At 43.2% G+C, this 27,752-nt stretch overlaps 1 protein-coding gene and 1 long non-coding RNA gene across 2 annotated transcripts in view; one reads left to right on the forward strand and one right to left on the reverse strand.

The window, feature by feature from the left end:
- NR5A2 (nuclear receptor subfamily 5 group A member 2) overlaps window positions 1–27,539 on the reverse strand; it is a 95,009-nt gene extending 67,470 nt beyond the window's left edge. The window contains exons 1-4 of the mRNA XM_064148276.1: window positions 27,443–27,539; window positions 24,973–25,091; window positions 23,580–23,721; window positions 19,937–20,583 (exon numbers count right to left, since the gene is read on the reverse strand). Of these exons, the coding sequence (XP_064004346.1) occupies window positions 19,937–20,583; window positions 23,580–23,721; window positions 24,973–25,091; window positions 27,443–27,524 (990 nt within the window). The 5' untranslated portion in view covers window positions 27,525–27,539. The remainder of the gene's footprint in view (window positions 1–19,936; window positions 20,584–23,579; window positions 23,722–24,972; window positions 25,092–27,442) is intronic.
- On the forward strand, window positions 11,169–25,716 carry LOC135177833 (uncharacterized). The gene is made up of 3 exons (XR_010303182.1): window positions 11,169–11,261; window positions 17,432–17,531; window positions 25,515–25,716. It is a non-coding gene; the product is annotated as an uncharacterized LOC135177833 (long non-coding RNA).
- Window positions 27,540–27,752: the final 213 nt, after the last annotated feature.

Below are 27,752 nucleotides of genomic sequence, written 5' to 3' on the forward strand. Positions count from 1 at the left end.
TCCTGCCTGAGTGTAAGCATGTTGGCAACACAACCTTGGTGGCACAGTGCACGCCAGTAAGGCCAGATATGCATGGGTTTGCTGGGCAGGCTGTCATGTTTGCATGTGTTTTGTACCATGCAGGGATGACTTCGGCTCGTTTTCTAACAAATGGCATTCTGTAGCTATTCTCTTACACGTAACACATCCTCTAGGTTTCATTTGTCAAGTGTGTTGGTTACAAGGAATACACACACTAGTGACAAGCAGTTCCTGTGATTAGCTGCATAATCACAGGGCACCATAAACATTTGCGATCAAACAACAGAGATTTCTCGTGGCAGTGCTATTTTATCCCTGATCCAGTTCCCTGGAATTTATTTTGGGAATCTTTAGGCAGTTGAATGAAATAGCTGAAATAGCTGCATCTGCATAGTTGCTTGTGTTTTGAACAGAAAAGTATGGTAAAGTAGATTTACTAGGCCAGCATGTTAAACTGAGGTGAAAAACATCATCATGAATAATAATCACAATGGTAGAGGAAAAACAAATTTCCTATGGCCTCGAAGACTTAAAAGAATGCTTGTGCAGTTTGGGGCCAGACCTCTGCCAGGATTACTCTATCTGCTCCCAGCTGGTAGCCTGCAGTTCATGACAGCCTTTTATCCGTTATCAAAGCAACAAGTGGAAAAGCAGATCCTCCTGCTTGCTAACACTCTGTTCAGTTCTCTCTGTAGAATTTCTGCTTCTAAATCTTTCCTTTTAACAAGTCCTCAGATTTCCTTCCTACTGTTGCAGGAGACACTAAATATGTCTCTCAAGTCTTCAGCTCACTTGTCTAACTTAAACTCTGCAGGACATTAAAGGATGAAAAGAATAATTGCATTACAACAGGACATTTTGTACAGGAACTGACTGAAATGCAGAGTGAGCCCGATCCTGCTCACATTAGAGTGCTGAGAGTTTAGCAATTTAGTTCAGTGATGGCAAACTCAGATCCTAAATGCTCAACCTGATAGCAATATAACATTTTAATTGCAATTTCAGAGTGAAACACAAGTTAGGCTTAGATTTAATCTACTAACCTATCAATCTGCTTACATAAAGCACAGATTTTGCTCTAACAAAAGCAAAGCAAACTACATGGAAACTTCTGACTTACACAGTCTATTTACTTTGCATTTTCAGTAGTGTAGGAAGAATCACAAAATGTGGAAATTTGGTGACATATAATTAATGAAAATTCTTTCAAGCAAAGTCTACCCACTGAAACTGAACAGTTATTTGTTATTAAATCTAAATTAATATAGCTTGCATAATAAAAATATATATAAGTCACGCTGTCATAAGAGTAACAGGTCTTAGAAACACAACCCCAAAAGTTGCTATAGCTACATTTTAAAATCAAGGGGACAAACTGTTACCAAGACTACATGAAACCATAAAGTACGTTAAGAGGGTTTAATTGTTTTAACTCTTTGGGTTTTAAATGGCTTTCCCCATGACTTACTGCAGTTGTGCAATGGCAGAAGATGCTGTGGGAATGCCAGCATGACAGTGAATCCAGGGCCTACTCCCTTCCTGAATCAAGGCTTTTGCCACCAGGTTCCTCTGTGCACACCTAGGAGCCTCCTTCAGTGAGCCAGGCACAACAGACAGGGCAGGGGCCAGATCCTGCCAATGCCCTGCCCTGCCTGCAGTGCAGTCCTACAGTCCTTAGCAGAGCAAGACCTCTAACTGCTCTTTTAACCCAATAGGGTTTTTTAATGTATATGAAAGCATGGTTTGGCTCTGGGCTAACACTTTGCTAAGAGGTGAGCAGCAGCATCTCATTTTGCTGAAGTACCTGAGGTAGTTATTCTGGATAGGGCCACAACACACCTAACCTTAGCACACTGAGGCACTGTTTTGTATTTTCCCACAAGCTGGAGCACAGGCAAAAACCCAAACAGAACCCAAACATCACAAAAGCAGAGAAGACTGTAAGAATGATGCAAACCATTTCCCTGGTTTTTGTATCTTTGTACCACTTAAAACCATAGGATTAGCTGGAGCGACTCCTGCCTGGGCTGCAGAGGCACAAATGCATAATGGATCCCTGACATCTTCTTCTTCTTCTTCTTCTTCTTCTTCTTCTTCTTCTCCCCCATCTTCATCCTCGCGAGGCCGTCCCGGTGCCGCCCCGCCCCGCTGCCTACGGACGAACAGAAGTGCCTTTCATCCCCCACTTGCCCGGGGCTTCAAAAGGAACTACCAAAATAGCAGGCACAAAAATCCAGCCGCCTGCCAAAAGGGCTGCACACGTCCCGGCCTCGCAGGCATCTGAAAGGTTGGAGAGCTCAGCAAAATTTTTATGTACGGGAGCAGGCCCAAGGAAAACTCACACGCCATAACCAATTGTGGACAGAGGATCATCTATCAGCAGACAAATGCAGGAACTCCAGAATGTCTCTCCTCAAATGAAATAATATATCTTTGAAAGCCAATGCCCGTTTTAGGCCTGAGGCCCATATATCAAGCCTGAGAGGCTTGTGGATACGCTCCAGGGCCATTAACCTTCCACCTGTTTCCCCTTGTCCTTCAGGATGAGACCCTGCCCTTGATTTTACTCCCTTCCCCTGTTCATCTTCCGACAGAGTGTAAATGTAAAGCAGAGGGCCTGCGAAATAATTCAAAGGCAATGGACCAGGGACATGGTTACAAATCTCTGCCACTGGCACTGTGACTTATGCAGGCAGTTTGTCACACATGAGCCAGGTGACCTCTGTGACATAACAGAGAAAAATATCGCCCGAGATCAAAAGATGAGATTCAGAGCGCTCTAACTAACTCTGGTGTACACAGCCATGCTACGCAGCACCCAGGAGTTGCCTCTCTCCTGAGCACTGCCTCACTCTGCTCACCAGCAGGCAGGCCACACGCTCCTGCTAATTTCAGTAATCTCCTTTTCTCTTCAGAAATCTTTCCTGTGACCTGAACATCAGAAGCTGCTGCCTTCTGCTGCCTGCCGTTTTCAGAAACGATAATGACACTGACAAGGAGAGAAAGCAAAATGTCATTGGGCACAGAACAACTAACCCATAAAAAGCAGCATCACTGAAGATGATGGCCCAGCCACTTTGTTAAGTGAGTCTCTGTTTTCATCTAAGTAATACCAAAATCTTCTATGAGCACCTGCTCTCGACAGCACTGCAATGAGAAGACTTCCCAGTCTAAAATACATGCCACGATGGTTAAAATGAGAGTAAAGTTAGTGCTGAAAATGATGTAATGCACCCAGATAACACACACCTGTACTCATCCCTACCTTACAAAGAGACATACAAACAGAATAAATTGAAACAAAGCCTCAGCAGATTGATTTCTTTAAAGATCTTGAGCTCCTTTCTCAAGCTTTGTGCTACATAGGAAGTTTTCTGGCTGGTTTGCACAAGGAGGACTTCTCTGCTGGGTGCAGACAAAAGAATTAAGGCCTAATGCAGTGTTTTTCTTTTACTCCTTATAACCTAATGGTACATTTGGTATGGACATTTAATTTTGTCTATTTCATAAATTAAAACACAACTACCAAGGCTGTCACAGTGTTCCTGGCATGATGATGAAATGTGAAATACTACTGTAGCTAGATCACCTTAAATCCCATGCTAATCCTAAATCACTTTGGCACTTGCCAACATCTAGTTGATGAAAAACTCAGTTTAACCCATGAAGGTATATAAAAATACACATAGACAGACACACACATAAAAATTCATCATATTGCTTACAAGTGTCCTAAACATTATCTCATCAGCTCCTTTATTCTGTCTTAAGACATGTTGGAGAATTTTGCAGAGCTCAAGCTCTCACCCAAAATCATCTGAAGGGCTCCTGTTCCCCCATGCCAATGTACCTAAATTCACTAAATAGAATTCAACCCAATGTACCTAAATTCACTAAATAGAATTCAACCCATAGAAAGTTGAACTATGGACAGGACTTGAGGCTAAATCTTGCAGTAACTACAAGGAAATGCACGTCTGAAAATCATTTCACGTTTCCTGTTGACTGAAGCCTGATGTAGAACAGTAAATGCCTCTGTTGCAGAGGGCTGCAATGGTAACCACAGCAAATGCAAAATTAATGCTACAGAACGATTCCTGCGCAGTGTTACCACAAGCATTTGTAAAAATAGGACAGCTCCTTGAATTTACAGGGCTAAAATCTTTTGCTCTTGTTCAGGCTGACATGTCTGAAGTGTCTCAAAAGCAAGCCCGCCAAAGATACCAGCAGTGAGCAACTACATGCAAGTTTTGTCCCTGGTTTCGGTGAACTCCAATTCAGATCCCAGTTGTCTTCATTTCTCAAAATACCAAAGAGTGCTACTTTTGCACGTGACATATAGGTGATAAATCCAAGAGTTTGGGCAGTTAGATCTGTAGCTCTCTTTGACACTCCTACTGAATATATTAATTTGTATTTATGCCTGATTTTACTTAGGCTTTCTGCATTTCCCTTAAGAAAAAAAAAAAATATATATATATTTGATGTACCCCTGAAAAAAAAATTAATATTTAATGTAAAGAGCACCTAGCCCAATCCATCGCCTTTTACAGTAACTATGATCTAGTGCATCTGCTTTTGTAATATTCATGAAATCTGGAAATCAAGGCTAGGTATCATATGCTGCTCTAATAGGGGATTTGAGGGTTTGATCAGTTTTAAATGCCCAAATGGCCTATTAGAATTTCTGAGACATAAGAAACTACTTTAAAATGTTACTATGTGTATAAAAAGACTGTGGTAAGAACGCAGTAAATGATATACTTTATATGTATACACTGGCTAGGGCTGGGGGATAGGTTGGACTGGATGATCTTGGAGGTCTCTTCCAACCTGGTTGATTCTATGATTCTATGATTCTAATTGCACAGGAAATTATTTTTCTCCTTTGCCTGCCACCATGTGCCTTCTATGTAAATATCTACTGAGGATCCAATATTTTATGAGACTAAAAGGTTACAGCATCATGGCTTGCCTTGAGGAAAAAAAAAGCCTTGAGTTATGTGGTTAACATACCCCACACACGCTATGAGTCTCATTAATTGTACTGTCGAATGCTTATGCCTCCCTGATTTAGTCATTTCAAACAAAAGAAACTGAGCAGCATTTAACATTTAAATAATAATAATAATTGGGAGCATGAATCATTCCTTACATTCTTTTCCAGCTACAGACAATTTCTGTTGGGAAAAGTGCCACACAGTATCGACAGTGACAACAAATTGTATTGTCCGGTGAACATCTGTTTCCGACTCCCACACTGATATTACAGGTTGGATACTTTTGATTTGGTCTTCACAGGCTGCCCGACTACAGAGGAACTGGAAATTACTGGTACATTCAGCTTTTATTATTGGAACACAGGAAAACTTTATCATCATGCTGGGAAGTTCTGTGTGTTTTGAAATATTGGGAAGAGGGCTATGTTAGCACAGAAACCTATACGCAGTAGTTCTTAGGAAGAAGGAGAAAAGTGGCTCGGAAGAAGGAGAAAAGTGGCTCAGAAGAAGGAGAAAAGTGGCTCCTGGTCATTGTATCTTTCAGTATATGTGAGTATGCAAGTCTGAGGTGAAAAATCTTGAAATGGAACACTACTTCTGTTTTCAAGATGCGAGGTTTGGTGGTGTGAGTTTGGGTGGGGGTGGTATTTGCAATGAAATCAGTGGCACTGCAAAGGAGGAGCAGATTCTCCTGATCTCGCCCAATATATACAGTACCGTGCCCCTGTGCAAAGTATCTCTGAAATTCAAAGCAGTTTCTATAGGGCAGAACAGGCTCAGGTTTAGTATAGGTTGCAGGTTCTAGCCCCAGAAATGTCAGTCTCAAAGAAAGAACTGATCTTTTCTAACTGATATTTCTTGCACCAAGTTACTATGCTACTAACTCATAGAGAAAGACCTTGTTAACTAGCTAAAAGTTATTACTGTTAGAAAACCTGAAGACAATCCTAAGCAACCTGTTAAAAACCCAGGGGAGTTGTGTTATTTTTGCCCCCTGGTTATGCCACCATTTGTTATTCAACCTGGAGAAAAAGGCAAAATTTGGCAGGGACAGGAGAAATGAAGATGCACTCTTGATAGGCACTATATGCCACTTCGATAAACCTCCAACTCCTGATCTGTAAATACACCAGCCAATGCTGGGATAAACTGAAAACTATCCTCTTTTTACAGAGAGAGAGAAACTCTACTGAAATTCCTATTAACAGTAATTAGAATTGCCAGCATGCAGAGGAATCAAAGGCAAAACATGTAGAGCCCCCCACTGAAGTCAAAAGGCAAAAGATATGCCAATTAAGAATATAAGCTGTTTGGCCTTACCAAATGAGCTAGCTATGTAAACACTGACATCAAGATGTAACTTCTCCTGCAAGTTCATTCTTAGTCAGGAGATGCTCTTTGACTACACTTGCAGAACGAGAGCCTATCTTGTGTAAACAGGTCCAAACCAAAGCAAAGGAATTGCCATGTGTTTATTTCTTCTTGAAACTGTCAGTATTATTGTTGCTATTGCTAAGGTTCTTGTTGTTTACAGTATCACAGTATCATCAGGGTTGGAAGAGACCTCACAGATCATCAAGTCCAACCCTTTACCACAGAGCTCAAGGCTAGACCATGGCACCAAGTGCCACGTCCAATCTTGCCTTGAAGTGCCCCAGGGACGGCGACTCCACCACCTCCCTGGGCAGCCCATTCCAGTGTCCAATGACTCTCAGTGAAGAACTTTCTCCTCACCTCTAGCCTAAATCTCCCCTGGCGCAGCCTGAGGCTGTGTCCTCTTGTTCTGGTGCTGGCCACCTGAGAGAAGAGAGCAACCTCCTCCTGGCAACAACCTCCCCTCAGGTAGTTGTAGACAGCAATAAGGTCTCCCCTGAGCCTCCTCTTCTCCAGGCTAAACAATCCCAGCTCCCTCAGCCTCTCCTCATAGGGCTTGTGCTCAAGGCCTCTCACTGCATCACAAACCAGGTCCAGTGTTTTCCAAGTCCTGCATCAGAAAGGTAGTTTTAAGTGATTCTGGATTTGTCAGAGACTAGAAAGTCTGAGTAGAGTCTTTGCAACGTAGCCAATATTCAAAATACTGTTGGGAGATTCTAGGCCTTAGCCTTAAGTGCAGAAAATCAGCTGATTTGGCTTGTCAGGAGTGTAATATGCACCTATGTATGGACTAACCTAAACAATGCTCCAATAGTACTTGTCTGTGAGCAGTGTGCTTTCTGTTGCATTCTCTTCCCTCCATATGTTAACAGGTCAGTGACGTGTGACGTGGTTGCCAAAGAAGCTATGCTCTATGCCACGATCACCTGCGTATGAGCTACACATTAGACTTGGCTTCCACTTGCACACTACATGGTTTGCACCACCCAACTTAGTCTTATGGCTCTCAGCAGCCTGTCTACTGCATCCCTGTCATCTCCCACAATTCTTTCTAATGTCAGTGTTATAGTGCGCTAAAAATTACGGCACTGACAAATGGGAATGGAATCAGAGGCTTTTGGCAGTTGTCACCTGTTATTCTCCCTACTTGTTTTTGCTCTCACCTGAAGGCAAGTTAATAGTTTAGTTTATCTCTGTGGTTTTATTGTGACTTTTCTGGAGCAGCTAGATGGGAACAAGATTGCTGGCCTGTCCAGCCCACCACTCTGAACCTTCTTCTCAAAGATTTACACATGTTCCCCAAAGGGTGTACAAGTTTAAGAAGGCTGGCACTGAAACACACTGACTGTTTTTGGAGATCTCTGTGGGATAGGCCACTGAAGCCCACAGACACAAATATCTGTAGTTACTGCCTGCTATGTAGTGGCTCTGGTACAGACATTATTCCCGAGAAAGGAAAAGAAGGAAAGAGCAGAAGAGGAAATAAGTATCAAAAAGGGCATTTAGAAGAAGCATGTAGCAAATGAAACATAAAAACTTGACAGACAGCTTTACAGAAGCAAACAGCAAACTGACAGATGTTGTGAGTGAAACCAGAAATACAGTAGTCAAGATCTTAACTTGCACTGCTAATTTAGACAGGATTCTTGTTGGTTTCAGTAAATCTTTTGTCTGATCAGCAGTATTGAGACTGAGCCCATGAGAACGACCTGACTTGTAATGAAACGTACTGTATGGAAGCCTGATTTGTTCAGTTCTGTATTTAAGGATCACACATAGCTCTGGGCACACATTTATTTCCTTTTGCAGGGAATTGTAGTCATAGCATGGAGATAAGGATGGTTCTCAGTACTGTTACCTTGCAGAGGAATGAAGTAAATTCGGGGATGACTGGACAGCTCTGTCTCTACCACCCCTGAAGCGCCGGATCAGCCCTCAGACTACACAAGAAGCTGGTACACAAGGGCTGCAGCAAGCTGCTTCTTGAGTCGTGAGGAATTATGACTCAGCACCACCCATCACTGTACATGCTCATTATTCAGGACAAATTGCAAGACTGCAGTAAGTATTCCCCAATAAACACCAAAAGGTATCCAGACGAAGGGAACAGACAGCGCTGACTGTAACAGCAGAATAAAGACACAGTTCTCCGTCACATCCAATGTCACCTAGTCAGGGTGATGTTTCCTGTATTCAGCGAACATGCCAGTAAAAGAATTTCCTTGGCATACAGATAACCTGGAAATGTCCTTTTAAAAATCAGTTAATACCAACAGGACTTATGAGCTAGCTTGAACCATTTCCTATGCTATGGAAAGAACATCTGAATAAGGTTAACCAAGGCATTTCACCCTCCCAACCTCCCCCCTCCCCATCTATTTCTGGATGTCTTCTTTTGTTCACCCTCTGCTAATTATAGTGGCCTTGCTTAGGTGATATTTATAGCCTTAAAAGACTTGCCTAACTTTTAGAACGCTTTATTCATGTATATTTCCTGTGTTTATTGTTGCCTTAACTAATTTTTTTAAATTAAATTTACCTGATCCAAGATTTTATTTAGCAACAGATATCAAAGTAACTCTTCTTTCAACAAATGCAAGAGCTGTATTTAGATGTAAGAAGAGGTTTTCTATTTCTGAATACAGGTTTTGGGTTCTTTCCCTCTCCAAGTGATGAGTCTGACAGGCAATTCCTGAATTAGACTAAAGGAAATTTCTTTTTTCACCACAATGTGATTATTTAGTATCTTACTTTACTATTTTATCATATCTTTTTTCCCCCACCTTGGTCTGTAATAATTGCTCTAACAACTGGGGTGTTTCCAAGACACAATGTTGAGTATTTCTATTGCAAGACTGCCCTGACATTTACATAACCATCTATAACTGAAATTCTGCCAGTTACAGAAGTGGCAAAAGGACATTTTCTACCAGTTGTTACACGAGTGGCAAAAAGACATTAAGGATGTCCACCTAAAATTACAGCTTCGCTTTCCCAGTGGCACTATATTTCATCTACTTAGTTTTCCTTAATTCCCCACAAATATGACCTTTTATGTAGCTGTTCTTCAAATGCATCTGTAGTGATGCCAACAACTTTCAGTCACTGTTTCAAAACAGCAAATAAAGAATCACAGAAACATGGTTAGAAAAGACCCTCAGGATCACCAAGTCCAACCAATATCCCTACTCTGTAAGGTTCACCCTAAACTGTATCTGCCAATACCAGGATCTTTCAGTCACTATTTCAAAACAGCAAATAAAGAATACACAGAAACATGGTTAGAAAAGACCCTCAGGATCACCAAGTCCAAACAATATCCCTACTCTGTAAGGTTCACCCTAAACTGTATTCCCAAGCACCACATCCAAATGACCTTTAAACACATCCAGGATCGGTGACTCAACCACCTCCTTAGGCAGCCCATTCCAATGCCTGAGAACACGTTAAGGGAAAATCCAGCAGACAGATTTGGGGCAATGTTAACTAACTGGTAGCTTGCCTTTCAGCAGAGACCCTTTCTGTTTCCCTGCTGGCTGCCACCCATGCAGACACACACAAGCAGAAGTGAGAGGCACGGGACAAAGCCCGGCAGCATTGGCCCATTCAGTGTGCTGCTGTCCCCAAGCCTGTGGACACATCTCCACTCAGTGTGCTGCTGTCCCCATGCCTGTGGACGCATCTCCACTCAGTGTGCTGCTGTCCCCATGCTGTGGACGCATCTCCACTCAGTGTGCTGCTGTCCCCATGCTGTGGACGCATCTCCACTCAGTGTGCTGCTGTCCCCATGCTGTGGACGCATCTCCACTCAGTGTGCTGCTGTCCCCATGCTGTGGACGCATCTCCACTCAGTGTGCTGCTGTCCTCATGCTGTGGACGCATCTCCACTCAGTGTGCTGCTGTCCCCATGCTGTGGACACATCTCCACTCAGTGTGCTGCTGTCCCCATGCCTGTGGACGCATCTCCACTCAGTGTGCTGCTGTCCCCATGCTGTGGACGCATCTCCACTCAGTGTGCTGCTGTCCCCGTGCCTGTGGACGCATCTCCACTCAGTGTGCTGCTGTCCCCGTGCCTGTGGACGCATCTCCACTCAGTGTGCTGCTGTCCCCATGCTGTGGACACATCTCCACTCAGTGTGCTGCTGTCCCCATGCCTGTGGACGCATCTCCACTCAGTGTGCTGCTGTCCTCATGCTGTGGACGCATCTCCACTCAGTGTGCTGCTGTCCCCATGCTGTGGACACATCTCCACTCAGTGTGCTGCTGTCCCCATGCTGTGGACGCATCTCCACTCAGTGTGCTGCTGTCCCCATGCTGTGGACACATCTCCATTTTGCACACACACACTGCTGCCTAGCAGGGCCAGCCAAGCGCAGAGCCAGCCAAGCACAGGGCCAGCCAAGCGCAGAGCCACCCATTTCAGCCCACTCCCAACACTGACAAAGGAAAAGGGGAGACCTCTTCCTGGGTGGGCTGCTAGATGCCCTCAGCCCTGTTGCTACCCAGGCTGTACGCAGCTGGGGGCTGGGTACCCTCAGCCTGCCCTCAGGCGGGGTTTGAGTGCCATGCGGTGTAGGAACAGGGGCAGCAGAGTAGCTGCCCAGAGGGCAGCTCCGTGTGTCAGCTCCGAGTGCCCACGCACCTCTCTTTCGCACAGCAGGGTCAGCCACAGGTCAGGGAGGAGAACACCTGGGAGTGGGAGTCACAGAGCTGAGGTTAGCTGCTGTTTTACAGCCGGATCCCAGAGCGCGCCGGGCCCCGAGCACAGCTGCAAGCACTTAAGGCGCTAACAGCCCCACCTGGCCCCCGCCCGCTCACCGCTGCCTCCCCAGCCCGCGCCTCAGTCTCTCCGAGTCTGCTCCGCAGGTAAGGCCTTTTTGTCGCCTGTGTCCTTGTCTTGTCCCTCTATCAAGCCATACCGGGTCCCTGGGGCCCATGAGGTGCTGTGAGCGGGTGGTGAGGTGCACCAACCCGGCGGGGCGTGAGGAGAGAGCTCTTTACCATGAGAGCGCTGAGAGCCTGGGACGGGTTGCCCGGGGAGGTGTTTGAGGCCCTGTCCCTGGAGGTGTTTGAGGCCAGGCTGGATGAGGCTGTGGCCAGCCTGATCTAGGCTAGGGTGTCCCTGCCCACGACAGGGGGGTTGGAACTAGATGATCCTTGTGGTCCCTTCCAACCCTGACTGGTTGTGTGATTCTATGACTGCTGCCGGCACCCTTAGGGTCTGCTCTGGCAGGGGCCGCAGCGCCTGCCGGTCTGTGTGGCACGCAGAGAGCAAACCTTCCAGGTCGGTTCCATAACGTGGTAAGACAACCTGCTGTGACCCAGCAAACATTAACTCTGAATAAACTCTGCTTTTTTCACTCAGAACTTGATCATTAACAGGTTTCTTATTAGGGAAAAAATAATCAGCCGACAGTGGAAGGCTGTTAAGGTTTCAGCTGGCTGTGAACTGCTCTTCCCAGTCAGCTGTGAGAAAAGCAGGAGGTGGTGGAGTCACCATCCCTGGAGCTGTTCAAGGCAGGATTGGATGTGGCACTTGGTGCCATGGTTTAGCCTTGAGCTCTGTGGTAAAGGGTTGGACTTGATCTATGAGGTCTCTTCCAACCTTGGTGATACTGTAATTAAACAGCTACGTGACATTTTGCTGCACTAAAAGGTCTGTAAACAGAGCACTGCATTTTGGACATTGCCATTGCCTTCACCTTGGCTGTAACAGAGTGGAGACCAAACGTATAGCACTCATTTGGATGCTTCCTGAATTGCAGTCAAGTTTAAACTGATTTTTGGAATGTCATTTGCTTGTGTCCCAAAAACTCTTTGTCAATAAATTGGTTGTTCTGTTTTAGAAGTCTGAAAATATCCTTGCTAATGCACGCTGGCCAAAGTTTGGGAGCAGAAAGATACAGGATAGGTATTTAAGTGCAGTCTGCCTCTTTTATTCTGTTTGAAACTCTTTTATAGTAACTTTCAATTCAGAAAAAAGAGAAGACTAAAGTCCTCCAGTATGTCCCTGTGTTTATACAGCTGTGTGGTGCACCTGATCTGTTTCTGAGTAGTCTTACACTTACTAGCACAATTTGAAAGCTCTCTGGTTCTGCCTGTTCTCCAAGGATGAATCTGACAACTGAATCTTGTGAAAAGCATCTTATTGGTGCTATTCTACAGGTGGTATGAAGTTTTTCACTCTTCAAGGTCTTCATTTTGCTCGGGTGATGTTTCTAGGTGGCTGCCATGTGGTTATACTGGTTGCTTCATTAAGGTCTGAGTATTCAGATCTCTTAATCTCTTCAGATTAAGAGAATATCTGAAGGGAGCCTACAAAAAAGCTGGGGAGGGACTTTTTAGGCTATCAGGTAGTGACAGGATTAGGGGGAACAGAGCAAAGCTGGAGATGGGTAGATTCAGACTAGACATGAAGAGGAACTTGTTTAGCATGAGGGTGGTCAGAGCCTGGAATGGGTTGCCCAGGGTTGAGGCCTCATCCCTGGAGGTGTTTAAGGCCAGGCCGGATGAGGCTCTGGGCAGCCTGATGTGTAGGGTAGGGTGTCCCTGCCCATGCCAGTGGGGTTGGAACTAGATGATCCTTGTGGTCCCTTCCAACCCTGACTGATTCTATGACAAATCACACTTTTCTCTGCATTACTTGTCACTTGTCAGCACTGTCGAGCCCTAGGACTGAGTGCATTATGTGAGCTCCAGAATGTTGTACATACAAAGATGTTTATGTTATAGAGCTCCAGCAGGGCTGACATAATGTCTGTAGGTAACTTCAGTGTGGTTAGGATTCATCCTTAGTATAGGCAATCCTAAAGAAGAACACCCTTAAATCTGAAGAATCTTGATAGATTTATAGAGGCAAACTTTTAGTGTAACTGGGAACCATTGTATGCAACAGAACTATCATACAGGTATCATACACAAGTGGCACAGGTATCACACAAATGCTCCAGATCTTTATGAAACAAGTTGTCTTCCTGTAGTAAGATTTACTGCCTGGCTGTAAGAAATGTCATAATTTGCAGGACAGAAAATGGTGCATTTTTGTGGCAGAAACTTGCAAAAAATGGAGTTCTTTGCCAGTGAAGATCTGTCATTCTACCAATAAATCTGTGACATTCTGAAGCAAAACTAGGAAATATAGCTATGATTTTCCAAAGAGGATGGAATTGTTTAATTTTTAAGACACAAAGCTCTTTCCATCATTTGGTTTAAAAAGAAAAACCCAAAACAATCAAATCCTCACAGTAGAAAATGACAGGTAAAAACAGTGTCCTGGAAAGAAAATAGATTATGCTAACATGGCTGAGCATTCACTGTTCAGTTTCTTAGACAGACCAGCAGTCCTTATTAAAATTCACTTTAATACATCTTTGGACTAGCCACAGCACTCAAGAGATCTAAAGAGCATTGTTTTTTCCCCCTCTTACTCTCCAGCAACATGATACACTTTTTGTAATCTACCCAAGTAATCTTTCTACTGTCACTGCTGATGATTTTCAAACTTAAATTGGAAACTTAACACTTTGAAGGGGAAAAAAAAAGAGGCAAACTGTAATGTTAACCTTCTGGTTTGTGTAAGACATGCCTCTGACTCACAAATGAAGCTGCAAGTACAGCTCTTGCTTCCCATCAAGGCTGCAGTGCCTGCTTCAGGCCATGTGCAGGAGTGGCTATAGCTATCCAATTTCTTATGTCCGTACTACAGCCTAGTATCTCTCTGCTTGTCACTGGGCTGGATAGCTTAGAGCTATCACTTGCTCAAGTTTTATCTAAGTAACAAAATATTACTGCATCTTGGCTATTAATGGCAACCTGGGTGAGTTTTGCTACAGTGAACTGGTGACTGCAGAGTCACTCATGTCTATGTGTGTCAGTGTTCCAGAAGAACACCCACATGAAGTATGGTTCTTAGTTTCATAATGATGCTGAGTACTGGCTGTTTAAATGAAAAAAAAAATGGCCAAATTCAGAGTGACTGAACTCAGCCTCTTGCTATCAGAGATGATAATACTACCTGGCAGAGTGAAAGTGAAGTATCCAGCTTCAAACATGTAAAGCACATAAGAGGATGTCATCTTTCCTCTTACCCCTAAAGTGCCAGAGGCTTAGCACTGAACAAAATGTTTATAAAGGCTGCAAAATGTCATACCCACATGCTGAAACAGAGCATTTAGTCACACCTGTTGTTCAGAGGCCAGACAGAAACCCGTGAAATTAACTTCTAGCAGAGTGTTCCTCAACAAGATTCAGCTGGGTGGCAATTATAATCCCCTGCTTCAACCCTGGTTTCTCTGCCGAGACTTCTTTCTATTGCCATGATTTCACTATTTGCCAAACTGACTCTAAAGCAAAGAATTACTTGCTTAAGAGAAATACTTTTCCCTTTCCCCAATGCTTTTTCAATAGTTGAGAAATATTTTTTTTTCAGAGCCAGACACACTTAAGACAGCCTAAAACTCAACAGCTATACAGGAAAATGTAACTAATCTGATTACTGATATCAAGGGAAATCCTGGACCAGAGTTTCTGGCAGCTTCCATGATTGAAAGAACATTGCAGAAGTTTTATTTCATCAGCTATGTTAGTTACATTTCCTGTCCTGATAAATACATACTACAAAGTCCAAAAGCACTTCAAGTTATCAAATTGCATTTGATTACTTAAGTCTAAATAGCATATCAACCTTTCCTCACTCTGAAGAAGAACATTTAAGGTATTCCACTGCTGTTCTTTTATTTCCCAGAAAACAACAACAAAAAAACAACCTCCCAACAAAACAGCAAATTCATACTCTTTTCCCATTGTTGAGTTTAATAATTAGTTTTCTGTACTGTAACTATTTATTTCATATGCTTTTCTTAACACTTAGCTGTGTAGAGATTGAGCTTTGACATTAAAGCTGATGGATTATATTACTACATCCTAACTAAATACATTTCAAAGTAAAACTGAAAACAGTCCAGGGGTTCTGTTAATCTTATTTGCAGCAAGCTTGCACTGCTTTAAGAAATAATGTGAAACTCTGCTGCTGTGCTTTTGAGGAATATGTAATACAAAACCAGTGCTAGCTTATTAGCTGCCAAAACATCTGGTTTGCCACATACAGTTGAATTTCTATAGATGGGTCCTTCTGAGACATGTGCTTAAATCACTGCTTCTCTAAAGGCCGTGTTTGCAGCTAGTGTAAGCATGGCCAACTTTACAATTACAGCAAGAAATGTGTCCCAGAAGTGATACAGTCTGACATGAATGGATGGCCAAAATTTGCAAACTCTGTTTTAGGATGAGCTTCTTTCCTATGAAGTGCATCGACTCTTCCTGCAATGATTCACTAAATAGGTTTCTGCTCATGTAGTACTTTGACCTCTGACACCCTCACTAAAACAGCCAAATAAGTCCAGGGAGTATTCTTCTCTAAGTCACTAGTCTTTAGTGCCCTTTTGCTAACTATCAATATTCAGTTAATTGTTGGGTCCTCAGACAGGATAATGTATCCTCAGGATTATTCTAGAGTGGAGGCTCTGCTTTCTTCCTGTCCAAAACAGAGGCTGCTTGCTTCTATAGGTTCAGGAACACCTAGCTTTGGAAGTGGTTGTTGAGTTTTCCCTGATGCAGGCTGATGAGGAAAGACCAGTCCAGTGGAACTGACTGCATCCTTTGTTAGGTCCAGCTAACCTTTGGACTCTAGAAACTCTTGCAATATTTTCTTTTTAGCTTTGTACAAAGACCTTTCACCTGACTAAGACAACTGGCTACAAATCTAGCATTCCCAGGGCATTCCTAAGTTTTCCCAGCTGAGGATAAGATGGATATATCTTAGGTTTATATTTACTGAGCTTTCAACAACTCCAGAATAGCAAACAAAGGCCTTCTTTACTACTACTCTTAGTAACATCATGGGTTTACTGGGAGGTTATCTTGGTATTCTTATTTCATCTGCCCATAAAGAACTATACAGAACCATTTCTCATTGTGAATAAGCAAGTAATAAGCAATGTTAAATTCTGGAAATGACAATGTAATCACTAATTACAAAGTATTCTGACTTTGAAAGGCAGATAGGTATATTTGAGATTTTAGCAGGTGTTTAACTCAAAGTTCCTGGACTGCAGCTGGCTGCTTTGACTCTATTACTAAACCTAATCTGCTTTGTTAGTATTTCTGGTACTCAACATGAAGATGGGAGAACTTGCTGCTTAGGAAGTATGGGCATCAGCCTTGAATTAGATACTCAAATTCATATACAGATCACACCCTGTAAACTGCAGTGCATGCTGAGAGCAGCTCTACCTAGTCAATGCCTTTTACATGCTCACATGAATAACACACTGCAAAAAGGGAGGAGTGACAATCTGTAAAGCAACAAGTGAGATAATTGTTGTAAGTGTTATGCTGATACTCAGTGAAATAAAGTTTTAAACCATGTTTGCTAGCACTGGAAATGTCTCTTCAAAATATAAAATTGTATTTTCAGACAAAGAGAATGAAAAAACAAAACCCACCCAACTTTAAAAGTGTAGTTCACTGGTGGGCTTTTTTGTTGTCTGTAGGGTAAATGTGGCCTAAAGCACTGATGAACTGGAGCAGCATCTTTTTTTTTCACATCCTCCTCCCTTTCAGCCCCTTCTAAACTCCATTAGCTATGGATCTCTAGGTTTAGCACAAAGGAAAATGTTTGTCCTCTTAAATGAACTGAAGAGACAAATGTGTATGACTACATTTAGAACAAAGTGAAAGGATAAAGTAAAGATCTGGGGATTTGGTTTAGTCAAGGACTTGGCAGTATGAAACTAATGATTGGACTTGATGGTCTTGAAGGTCTTTTCCAATCTAAGAAATTCTCTGGTTCTGTAATTCTGTGAACTGGAAACATCCTATTAAGCAACTCATAACTAGTTGTACATGGCATCACTTATGCCAAAATCATTGAATTTCATGCAAACCACATTTATGCTTTTACACTGTTTAGCTACTTGATTCATTTAAAAGTCTCTGTCATATCCTTAGGTGTTAATTTTTTTTCCCCTTCTCCACAGGTATTAAATTTCTGTAGAGCAACCTTAAAGAGCTGCTTCTGCCAGCTTCATCAGAAGGCTCTGAAACCATGGAGGGAGAGAGGAGCTGTGACAAGAAAAGGTTTGGAAACCCTTTGTTTTAATTCTGAGTTGCAAAGAGATGGCATTACTTGGTGTTGTTGACAGTGTAAAGTCTGATCTAAATATTTTGAGCACCTCTAGTCTTTGAAGTTGAGAGGCTTAAAGTTTTTGGCATTGTGTGTAATAATCTGGTCCCTAAATATTGGCTGTGGAAGGCTTCTGAAGTGCGTTGTTGTGGTTCTGGAATGTTGTATGATTTAGCTGATCTTGTCTAACTGAAAGAACAAATGATCTAGTTGATTGGACAGGGCTGGGTGCTAGGTTGGACTGGATGATTTTGGAGGTCTCTTCCAACCTGGTTGATTTTATGATTCTATCTGGATTATGCCAGAAGGCAGGAAATTGTCTAAACTCCTCAGATTCTAAGATGTAAAAAGCACAAATAGCAGAGAAGAAACTGATTCCTTTGAAAGATATGTGGAAGGCAGTTTACTAGCCAAAAGCTGTGTGTAGTGAATTTCTGGCATATCTGTATTTCTGGAAGTCTGTATATATATGGTACTGTATATCTCAGTCCAGACCTGGGCAAAGTTGGTCTGTCTTTTCATGAAACATGGTTTTGCACCTTTAGTGTCCATACTAGTGAAGATAAATTGATTGAAGGCTATCATCCAGACTGGGGCTGGGTGTAAAGAGTGTCGCTAAAATCATTTGCAGTATGAATACCATGTTATAAACCTGCCTGTTGATTAAGCCATGGAAAGCAAAATGTTGCTTGAGTATCTTTTCATATTTGCACTCAAATCATAGCTGGAACTTTAAGGTAGATCATAATGTAAAAATTCTTACACTGAAGAGACTTCTCCAAGTCTCGGTGATAGGTTAAAAAAAAAAGTTAGAAAATTAAACATAGTTAACTCCAGACTGAAGTAATCATTGGTGCATGGATAGAAAGTTCCTTTCCTGATATGTAGAACATAATCTATTGGAAATGTAATATATTTGCAATTTGACTCTTAAAATTATTTGCAACAGGTAGAATGGCTTATGGCTTACTATAAACAGCAAAGAAAGATGTGACAATCTTTTCCTCTCTTTATACATTGTCCTCCTCTCTTTTGTGTAAACTTTGCCCCTTCCTTCCCTTTATATTGACTGAGGTTTTAATGGTTCTGCAAGCATTCTGATGAAGCACTGGAGAAGCTGGAGTTACATATGTAACATACAGCTTGCTTTTCTTGTCATCAGGCTTTATTTTGTGCATCCACACCACCGTAGTTAGAACAAACACTGTTGTGGCAAGCATCCTAACTGCAGTTTTCAAATGCAGCCTCCCTTTTGTGCTCTCAATGCATGTAGATTCAATCTTAAGTGAACTTCTAGAGTAACTGTTGTATTTGGATTTTATGTATTTAATATTTTCCCTTAACTTGCTAATTAGCAAGAAATTATTTATGGATTTCAGCATCAAATAGTTGTGGCAAAAACATCTGTGTAGCAGGCAGTGACTCGGTAACTAGCAATGTAATAGGGAAATTCAGACATGATTTGAGTTCATCATCTTGAGATTTTTTTGAGACAGGAGATGTTTTATTCATGCCAGATCTAATGTCTGAATCAAGAGTGGTTAAAAAAATGACAGTTTATCTCTATTGTGTGATTCCTCATTTTGGGGTTCACATTTCAGACCTGACCACCACAGATCACAAAACTGCCTTAACAAAAAGCCTGAGAAATATACATGAGGGAATTTCTGGCCACTAGAGAGCTGTGCATGAAGATTTATTGGGTGCTCCAGCAAAAGCAAAAGCCTAAAGGTCATTGTAACCAGCCTAGATTAAAGGAATTCCCCATGTATCAGTGATAATGAGAACCAAAAGGACTCCTTAAGGTATCTTCTTCCTCCTTGCTTTCTGTTCTGTGTATATCCTGCTTAAGATTCAGCCTCCATGGTTAACTAAATACATGAGAATGCACAAAATAGTATTCCTGTAGAAAAGTGAATATTCCAAATACAGGCTTATATAAGGAACATCCAGAGATGGACAGAAGTGGCATTTCCCCATATTTAAATGTAATTACATAAATGAATGGACAATAATGTAACAGATGTGCTTATGACTCTGAGCAGAAGCCAAACAGTGAGCAATGACAGGGCAGGAGTGAAATTTATGCGAGACCCTGTGGAGGTTAATAACAGTTGTGATAAATATTAAAGTACAGACGAGCTGAACTGAAACTTTAATCCCTTTACCACAGGTAATTACCTATTAGGTGGAAGGCAACTATTAGTTTCACCTCATAATAGTCTGCCTACTTCAAGCCAAATAAATTAAGAACGAGATGCTTGGGGAGAAAAACACAAAACAACGAAAGCAAACAAATCATAATTTCATGGGTGTTTATCCCAACTGAATTATAAAATAACATAAGACTGTTACCTACCTTAAGTTCTCTAAAAAAGATGCTACTCCTAGCCCACTCAACAATGGAGAAGAGGGTTTGGTCAGCCATTTTGCACATAAGTCCAAACGTGTTGAGCTTCTCGTGTTTGCTTCTGTTAGCTTGCTCTTGCTGCAGATACGCCATGATCTTAGCTTGGACTTGTGGCTCATCGGGCTCACATTTCAGGAGTTCCAGTATCAGGTGTGGAATACTTGCTGGTGAGCTTGTTTGGTAACTATCCATGTATGAGTAGCCCATTATTGACTCTGGTGAACTAGTGTAAGGGTCAGGGTACTCAGACTTGATAGCGCGGTTTGGAAAATGGCTGTAGGTCTGGTAACCTTGCAAACTGCCGTGGGGTGGCATTGTCATACTAATTGGAGAGGTTACAAAGGGACTTCTGTCATAGTCTGTAGGAGGCAAGGCAGTGTGGTTCAGAGGTAGGCCCTTGGAGGCAGAATGGATGTTCTGGATTGCAGAGGATATTGTCAGGTCAGTCGGCATTGCTTGGATCACCTGAGTCATTGCTTCCAGTTTGAGTCCATTTGCTCGGATGAGAGCTTTCTTCTGCTGCTTCAGTGCCCTGTCTCTCTTGTACATTGGTCCAAACTTGTTTCGACCGCCACGCATTCGGTCAGCTCGCACAGCTGTCAGAAGAAAGGAGAAAGGAAATCATAATCAAAACCTGGAATCGACATTCTTTAACAAAACACTTATTAGGACAGCAGAAAAGTGAAAATAGAACTCCTTTTTTTTTCCATATTAAAAGCATCACTTTTATTCCTAAAGAAAAAGATTATTTGACTCAGCAAGTATCACAGGTGTACATTACTAATGCTGAAGGACTTGGCTTTACATTGATTAGGACTCAGGCACGCACAGTAGTTGGCTACAGGAACTTCACACATGCTATGGGATCATGTGGAGATCTCAATGTGTATTTGGTTTTATCATTATCTTCTCACTAAGAAACAGGGACTGATGTCTAGAATTTGCCTGAGATGGTACCCAGCAGACCACACTGTCTCATATAATAATTCCATTACTGCCTTCCACCACAGCAAAACATCTGAAACTTACATTACAAAATATTCAGTAGTGGCAAAGAGGAATATGATTTTCTTGGCAAAAAAAGGGAAGTATTTCCTTTTGATAACTCTGTTCAGGTCGTTGTAAAAAACGGAGAGATTTCTAGTTAGAACAGCTTGACAGAAATGTTTAGCTGCAGCTGGAATGAGCAGAGAGAAAGCTGTCGGCTTGCTGCCTTCCACACAGAAAGTAGAAGTGAAACAGAAACTATTGATGCTGTTCTGGCTTGCAATATCTCTGGAATTAGAAATAATTAAAACAAATCCACCTCAACAGCTGCCTTGGGAGTCATTCTGGTGGTCTGTGTCACAGCAGTGTCTGTCACCACAGTGTATATGTAATGGACTAGTGAGGAGCTTTCACCAAGCCCACCTTGCCCAACGGCAATTAGATTGAAAAAGGAACCTTTGACAGCCTGGTGACATGTTAAGACTGCTGAGATTGCTGGAGGTTAAGTTCTTGAGCTTTTTATCTTCGGGATTAGCAGTACATTAAAAATTTATTATGAATGCTAGATACGCATAATGCTGTACATTATCATAAGGACATCAACGCTTAATGATTTTTCTTTTTGGGGTCCATGCTAACTTATGAAGTAGACTTTAAGGCTATATATATATATTACTACCAGGGAGCTACTCATACCAATGTCACAAGTATTTAAGATTATGGAAGCACCTGTTCTTTCAATTTTCTAAACAAAGGCAAAGAAGTCGTATGCATGCGTGGATAAGGAAGCCGAAGTACATCTATCCAGAGTGCCTTTAAAACTACAGGCACTTTGCTTACATTTGTAGTAAAAATACTGCTGCTAATACTGCTGTTGAATGTTAGTTTTAAGCAAGAGGCATGACATTTAAATTAATTAAAACACCGTGGTGGTAAATGTAAATTTAAATCTGTACATATAGAATCAGATATTCTACAAGCTGAATCAGCTTAGCAAATGCTTTTGTCTTACTCCTACAGAAATTAGAGTGAAGTGCATGTAACTGCAGAAGACAAAATTTGGTCAGGTATCAGTCAGCAATTGAGAGGACTGAAAATAGATTTTGTCCTTATTCGTATGAGAAAAGGATTCCAAATGTCCTGCTATTGTGCTATATGAATTTGGAGCATTGATTCAGGATGTTTAGTGCAGTGTGATGGTGCTAGCAAACAGAACAGTACTGAACCCACCAAACTGCAGGAGCATGATTTTTCTGTTTATCTTCAGCTGTATCAACAGCTTTCCTTTACCAGACTCAGGTGATTGAGTCTTATCATTTATGGGTCCCTTAATGGTTTATGGTTTCCCTCTTTGGCCTGTTTTTTTCCTAGTTAAGTGTCTAGGGTGAATGTCACTTCAGTACAATTGCGAGAATGAGGAATTCAGGAGCTTGTCCTTGGCCAAGTGAAAATGTCATTTGCTGTGAAATGTGAATTTTCATGTTTTATATATCCAAGTCAGAATGAACTGTGTAAAATTCTCAAATTGGAGCCAGTGATAATATGCATCCAGCGATCTCAAAGGGTATGGTATACTTGTCATTGTTCCCTGTACTTGAGAAAGCAAACTGAAGTCAGAAAGCATACTTCAAAATGCCTTCTTCTCTTTCATTTGTAACAGCATCTCAGGTGTAACATCACAAAAAATATAGGACACAACTTCAGAGACGATTTGGTTCCTTAATCTCAAAGGCAGGGCAATGTGAGGAAAAACTCTTAGCTTCCCTGTTTTCTCCTTTATTATCAGAAGAATATATATATAGATTACACATATGTGTGTATATGTATATAAATATATATATATAAAAATAAAGCCACATCACTCTCTATGTGGATATACCTATATAAATATATATATATAAAGCCACATCACTCTCTATGTGGATATACCTATATAAATATATATATATAAAGCCACATCACTCTCTATGTGGATATACCTATATAAATATATATATATAAAGCCACATCACTCTCTCTATATGTATGTGTATATATATGTATATATATAAAGCCACATCACTATGTGTATATATATCTCTATATAAATATACATATATAAAGGCACATCACTCTCTCTCTATGTGTGTGCATATATATGTATATAAATTTATATACATATAAATTTATATACATATAAATTTATATACATATATATATATATATATATAAATAAAGCCACATCACTCTCTATAGGAATGGGTTTTTTTCCCTCTAACCTGGACACCTCCAACATTTAATGATTTATCTAAATTAAGCCTTTTAAAAAAGCTGCAAAAGTTCCATCTCGATTTATGCACAGACTCTAAAATACTGAAATACTAAATTACATATACATGAAAGTATGGATTACAGTTTTGACTACCTGATAGTGATTTACTCTTTTTTTTTTTTCAATAAAGCACCAATTTCACTGACCACACAAAGTCAACTTTTACTAATATTTGAAAAGCACAGAAAAAGGTAGCACTTCAAAAATAAACCAGCATGTAGCAATATGAAATTCTCATTTTCTAAAGTGATCCAGTAGCACAGTTGACAATATCAGCAAGACTCTAGCTCTTACCTTCCAACTTCATTCCGACACTTAGACATTTTTGAAATCGACAGTAAGGGCATCGTTTTCTCTGTGTTTTGTCAATCTGGCAATTCTGATTTTCTATGCATGTGTACCTTTTGTTATTCTGGACTGTTCGCTTAAAGAATCCCTGTATGACAGACACAAGAGTTAGCCTGTTTTGTTTGAATAGCATCTTTCAGCACTTTATTTTATGGAAATCATTGCAACGTTTTCTTCAGACTCCACTCAAGCACTTAAAGTTATATAGTTTAGTTTAAATTACACTGAGAGGCACCCAGGAGAAAATCACCAGACCCCAGAGAAGGTTTTCCAGCATCAGTGCTGTTTTACAGAGCTGTGCCAAAGCTTGGTAAGGTAGCAGTCTCCTGTGACCCTAACAGCAGTAGCAGAAACAGTGAGACTGACCAGGTGCTTCTATGTTCTTTAATCACCACAAAATTATTTAAGTTTTCCTTTTAGATTAGTTCTTACAAGACATAAATAGGGACACTGTTGCAAAGACAACAGAAATACAGAGTGCCTCTGGCTACTGTACATCCCTCTGGTACATGCTAGAAGAACAGTAAGTGCTTGTTTCTTTCTCATTGATTATTTGGTAATGAAAATATAATGTGCTAAGTTAATTTTTCCATGCAACTGCTGCTTTAAATGGCATTGTTCTGGCAAAAGAGTTTCCTTCACAAGTGCATGAATTGAATAACCCTAAGGACTTAAAAAAAAAATTACATGACAAATTTGCCATTTCATAGATTCTTAAACCCTGTAGAACAGGAGAACTACGCAAATAACTTTTATCTTCCAAGGCAGTTAAGTTGCACTTACAAATATTTTTTATTCTTGAAATTAGTGAATTATCACAATTAAAGCACGTGTTAGTTACTTGACTGCATGTCAAATGAGCCTTGACAGTTAGAGTTTGTATGGAAAAAAAAAGTGCATGGTCATGGTAAGCACAGAAATTTACACTGTAATGTTGAAGGATGAAAAAAAAAATCTTACAAAAGCTGCATCAGATTTTGCAAATCTGACCTGCATTGAGGATACTTTTCCTACTTTATCCTCCAGGAAGAAAAATTCTTTGAATGTACATAAATCAATTAAAATCAATATTTAGGACAGTTAGGAATGGAAGTTGGTTTAGAACTGCAGATCACTTCTGAACAGAAAAACATTTAAAAGCAATGATTAACTCCAAAACAGTCCAGGTTGTTTCCATTTGTACAGATGGGATCCCTCCAAGAGGCTTCTAAAGCTTTTTGTGGGTTAAGTTTTTACATGAATGCGATTTGAAACATACTTGAAATAAGACAAATGATTACATGTCTGTTTAATTATCATCTTTCTACTGTACTTGTGTATGAAGTAATTAATACAGAACCTTGCAGCTTTCACACGTGAGAAGTCCATAATGGTACCCAGATACTTTATCTCCACAGACTGGACACAGTTCCTCAAGGTCTTCATCGTAAGAGTAATTCACCATTTTAAACTGAGACACTGGGGAAAGGAGAAATAGCAGAGTCAATTAGAATTTACATTAATAACTCAAATTTCCTGCAGTTGTTCTCCATCTAGAGAGAAAGCTCACTTTAAGCACGTGCCACTGCAAATTGGTGGTGGGGAAGTTATGTTTTTAACAACACAGCTTGCATTGAGACTTGCAACTTTTCATCAACAACAAATCTGCAAGTAGATCAAAACCCATCAGCTCCTCGTTTTTGTGTTCTAAATATTTCCATTTTCAGAGTTCGTAGTTTACAGAACTGCAAACTAAATGAATTTTAAACCCGAAGATTACCGGGGACAACCTTTAAAAAAGCGGAGCGTCGATTGTGTATTTCAAGCAACTTAGTTTCTTTTAACGTCTTCTTTCAAAATCAGCCTGCAAATATTTACTGAAGCTAAACTTCTATCTCATAGAACCAGCACTTTTGCGCCGCGCTACTTGCGAAACTAACCCGAAACAAGCTCCGCCGCGGCCCCCAAACCCGTTGTCTAGAGGTCACCGCCACCCCTCCGAGCCAGCTCCTTCTCCCGCCCTGTCCCAGCCGACGGGGTGAGCGCTGCATGCCTGGAGCCCGTTTCGCAGCCGGCAGTCCCGCCGCGACGGGGTAGACGCTTCTAGCGCCCGCCGGCGTGGCTGCCTGCGGGTCGCTGGTCGACACCGCCGTCCCTGGGGGATGCGATCCGGCCTGCCCAGTCGGTACCCAACGGTACCGGAGGCTGGGCTGGAAACCTGCCCTGCGGGACCGCGTTAAGTTTCTGCGTCTCGGGGAGAAAGCGGGGAGGAGCCGGCCGACAGGCGGGGACGACGATGGGGCTCGGGGGCGCGGGATGCAGTGTAAACTAAGGCTGAATGAAGGCAGAAAGCACGATGGCTTAAGTCGGGAAACAGCCCCATCAGCCGCTCTGGTTACTCCCCAAAAGAAACCTCGCCGCGCTCGGCGGGGCCCGTTTCCTTCTCCTTCCCTGCTGCTAAACCTCCCATCTGCTCGGCAAGCACAGCAGCAGCGGACGGCTCCTGAACTAGGCGAGCGGCACCGGACACGGGAGCGGCACCTCTTAGGATTCCGCCTCTGCCGGTAATCCCGCGGCGGCAACAGTTCGGGCGCATCGTGGCCCGGGAGACGCGAGATTCTCCGCCAGGCCAAAGGGGTTATGCTCCGGTGCTCAGGCAAGCTGCCTGGGATTGCGGTGGGCGCTGACCCACCGATACACACTGAGAAAAACGTCTCCCGAGCGACCTCAGCACGGCCGCAGAACGCCGCCTGCCAGAGGCGTGGGGCGGACACGGGGCGGCCGCAGGCGGAGGAGGAGGAGGGCCCGGCCCTCCCCTCTGCTCCCGCGGCTCCAGGGCTCTGCACTGGAACGAAGTTCCCTTTCCTCCCAGGAAACTGCAAGTGGGAAAGCAGGGGATTTTCCGAGCGCCGTGCCCTGGCACGGAGCCTCATCCGCGGGCCAGGAGTAAGGCATGGGGGCCGCCCTCAGCACCTCCGAGGCCCGTGGTCCACCCCGCCCCTGCTCCTTAGCAGGCTCCGAGGAGGAGCGGGGATAATTTCAAACGAGCAGCCGGGGCTAGTGCTTGTGCTCCGGGAGAAGCGCGCAGGGTGGGGTTGCCGACTCCCAAGTAGGGAGCCAACCCTCCCGCGATGGCCCTCGGACAGAGTCTTCGCCGCCTCCCGCAGCGCTGCGGTCCTGAGTGGGGCAGCGGGCATGGCCCCATCCCGCCCATTAGTGGCATTTCCAGTGCCACTCCAGCTTGGGCATCCTGCTGCCTTCGCGGGTACCTCAAAAATGCGCAATTTCGTCGGGGCTCTCTGCGAAGTTACGCAGCGCTGCCGCAGGCGCTGTGCCTGCAGGCGCCCAACCCGCGGGACAGAAGCCTTAGAGGGCCCGTTTCGGAACAGTGTGTGGCACACAGGGTGCTTGGCAGGAGTGCCATGCGTTACTCTCCCTACCATAAACTTGAGTAATTTTTTTTTCGCGGAACGGGGAAGACACAGCTCCCTCGGATCTGCAGCGGAGCCAGTGTCCCCGAGCGGCAATCGGCGGGGCGTTTGCATGCCGCGGAAAGCTCCCGCCGGTCAGATGGTTGCTGGTTCCCCAACCGTAGTTGCGCCTCCTCGCAGAGGCCTTGCCGTCGCCTCGGCGCTGGTTCCCCGGTCCACGGTGCCCGCCTGAGCCACGCTGGAAGTTGGCCCGCGAAGGCAGAGGCGCGGAGCGGGCGGCGGCGCGGGGAGCTCGCAGGCAGCAGCCGTAAACTTTTTTTTGGCAGGACGAAGGGGCAGTTTGCCGAGAGGGGGGCCGAGTGTGCGCGGAGGGGGAGCGCCGTGCTTTTCCCCCCTTACCTTGCATGTTTTCTGGCATCTGCCCCTGTTCCCCATTCGACCGGGCGAGTCCCAGGGCCTCCGTCTCCACTTTGGGCAGCATGACAAGGCGGCTGCGGGCCGGGGAGGGGGCTCCGTGTCCGTCCGCGACACCAGCACCTGAACACGGCAGCACAGATTTAGCTGGAGCAAGGGGCGCTCGGCGACCGCTGCCTCTTCCTCCTCCTCCTCCTCTTCCCTCCCCCTGCTCCACGCCAGCCCTTGCCCTGCTGCAGCAGGAGCACCGAGCGGACCCGGCCGCCGAGAAGAGCCGCCCGGTGCCCGCGGCTTG

This window comes from Pogoniulus pusillus, chromosome 8 (assembly GCF_015220805.1).
Source record: "Pogoniulus pusillus isolate bPogPus1 chromosome 8, bPogPus1.pri, whole genome shotgun sequence".
NCBI lineage: Eukaryota > Metazoa > Chordata > Aves > Piciformes > Lybiidae > Pogoniulus > Pogoniulus pusillus.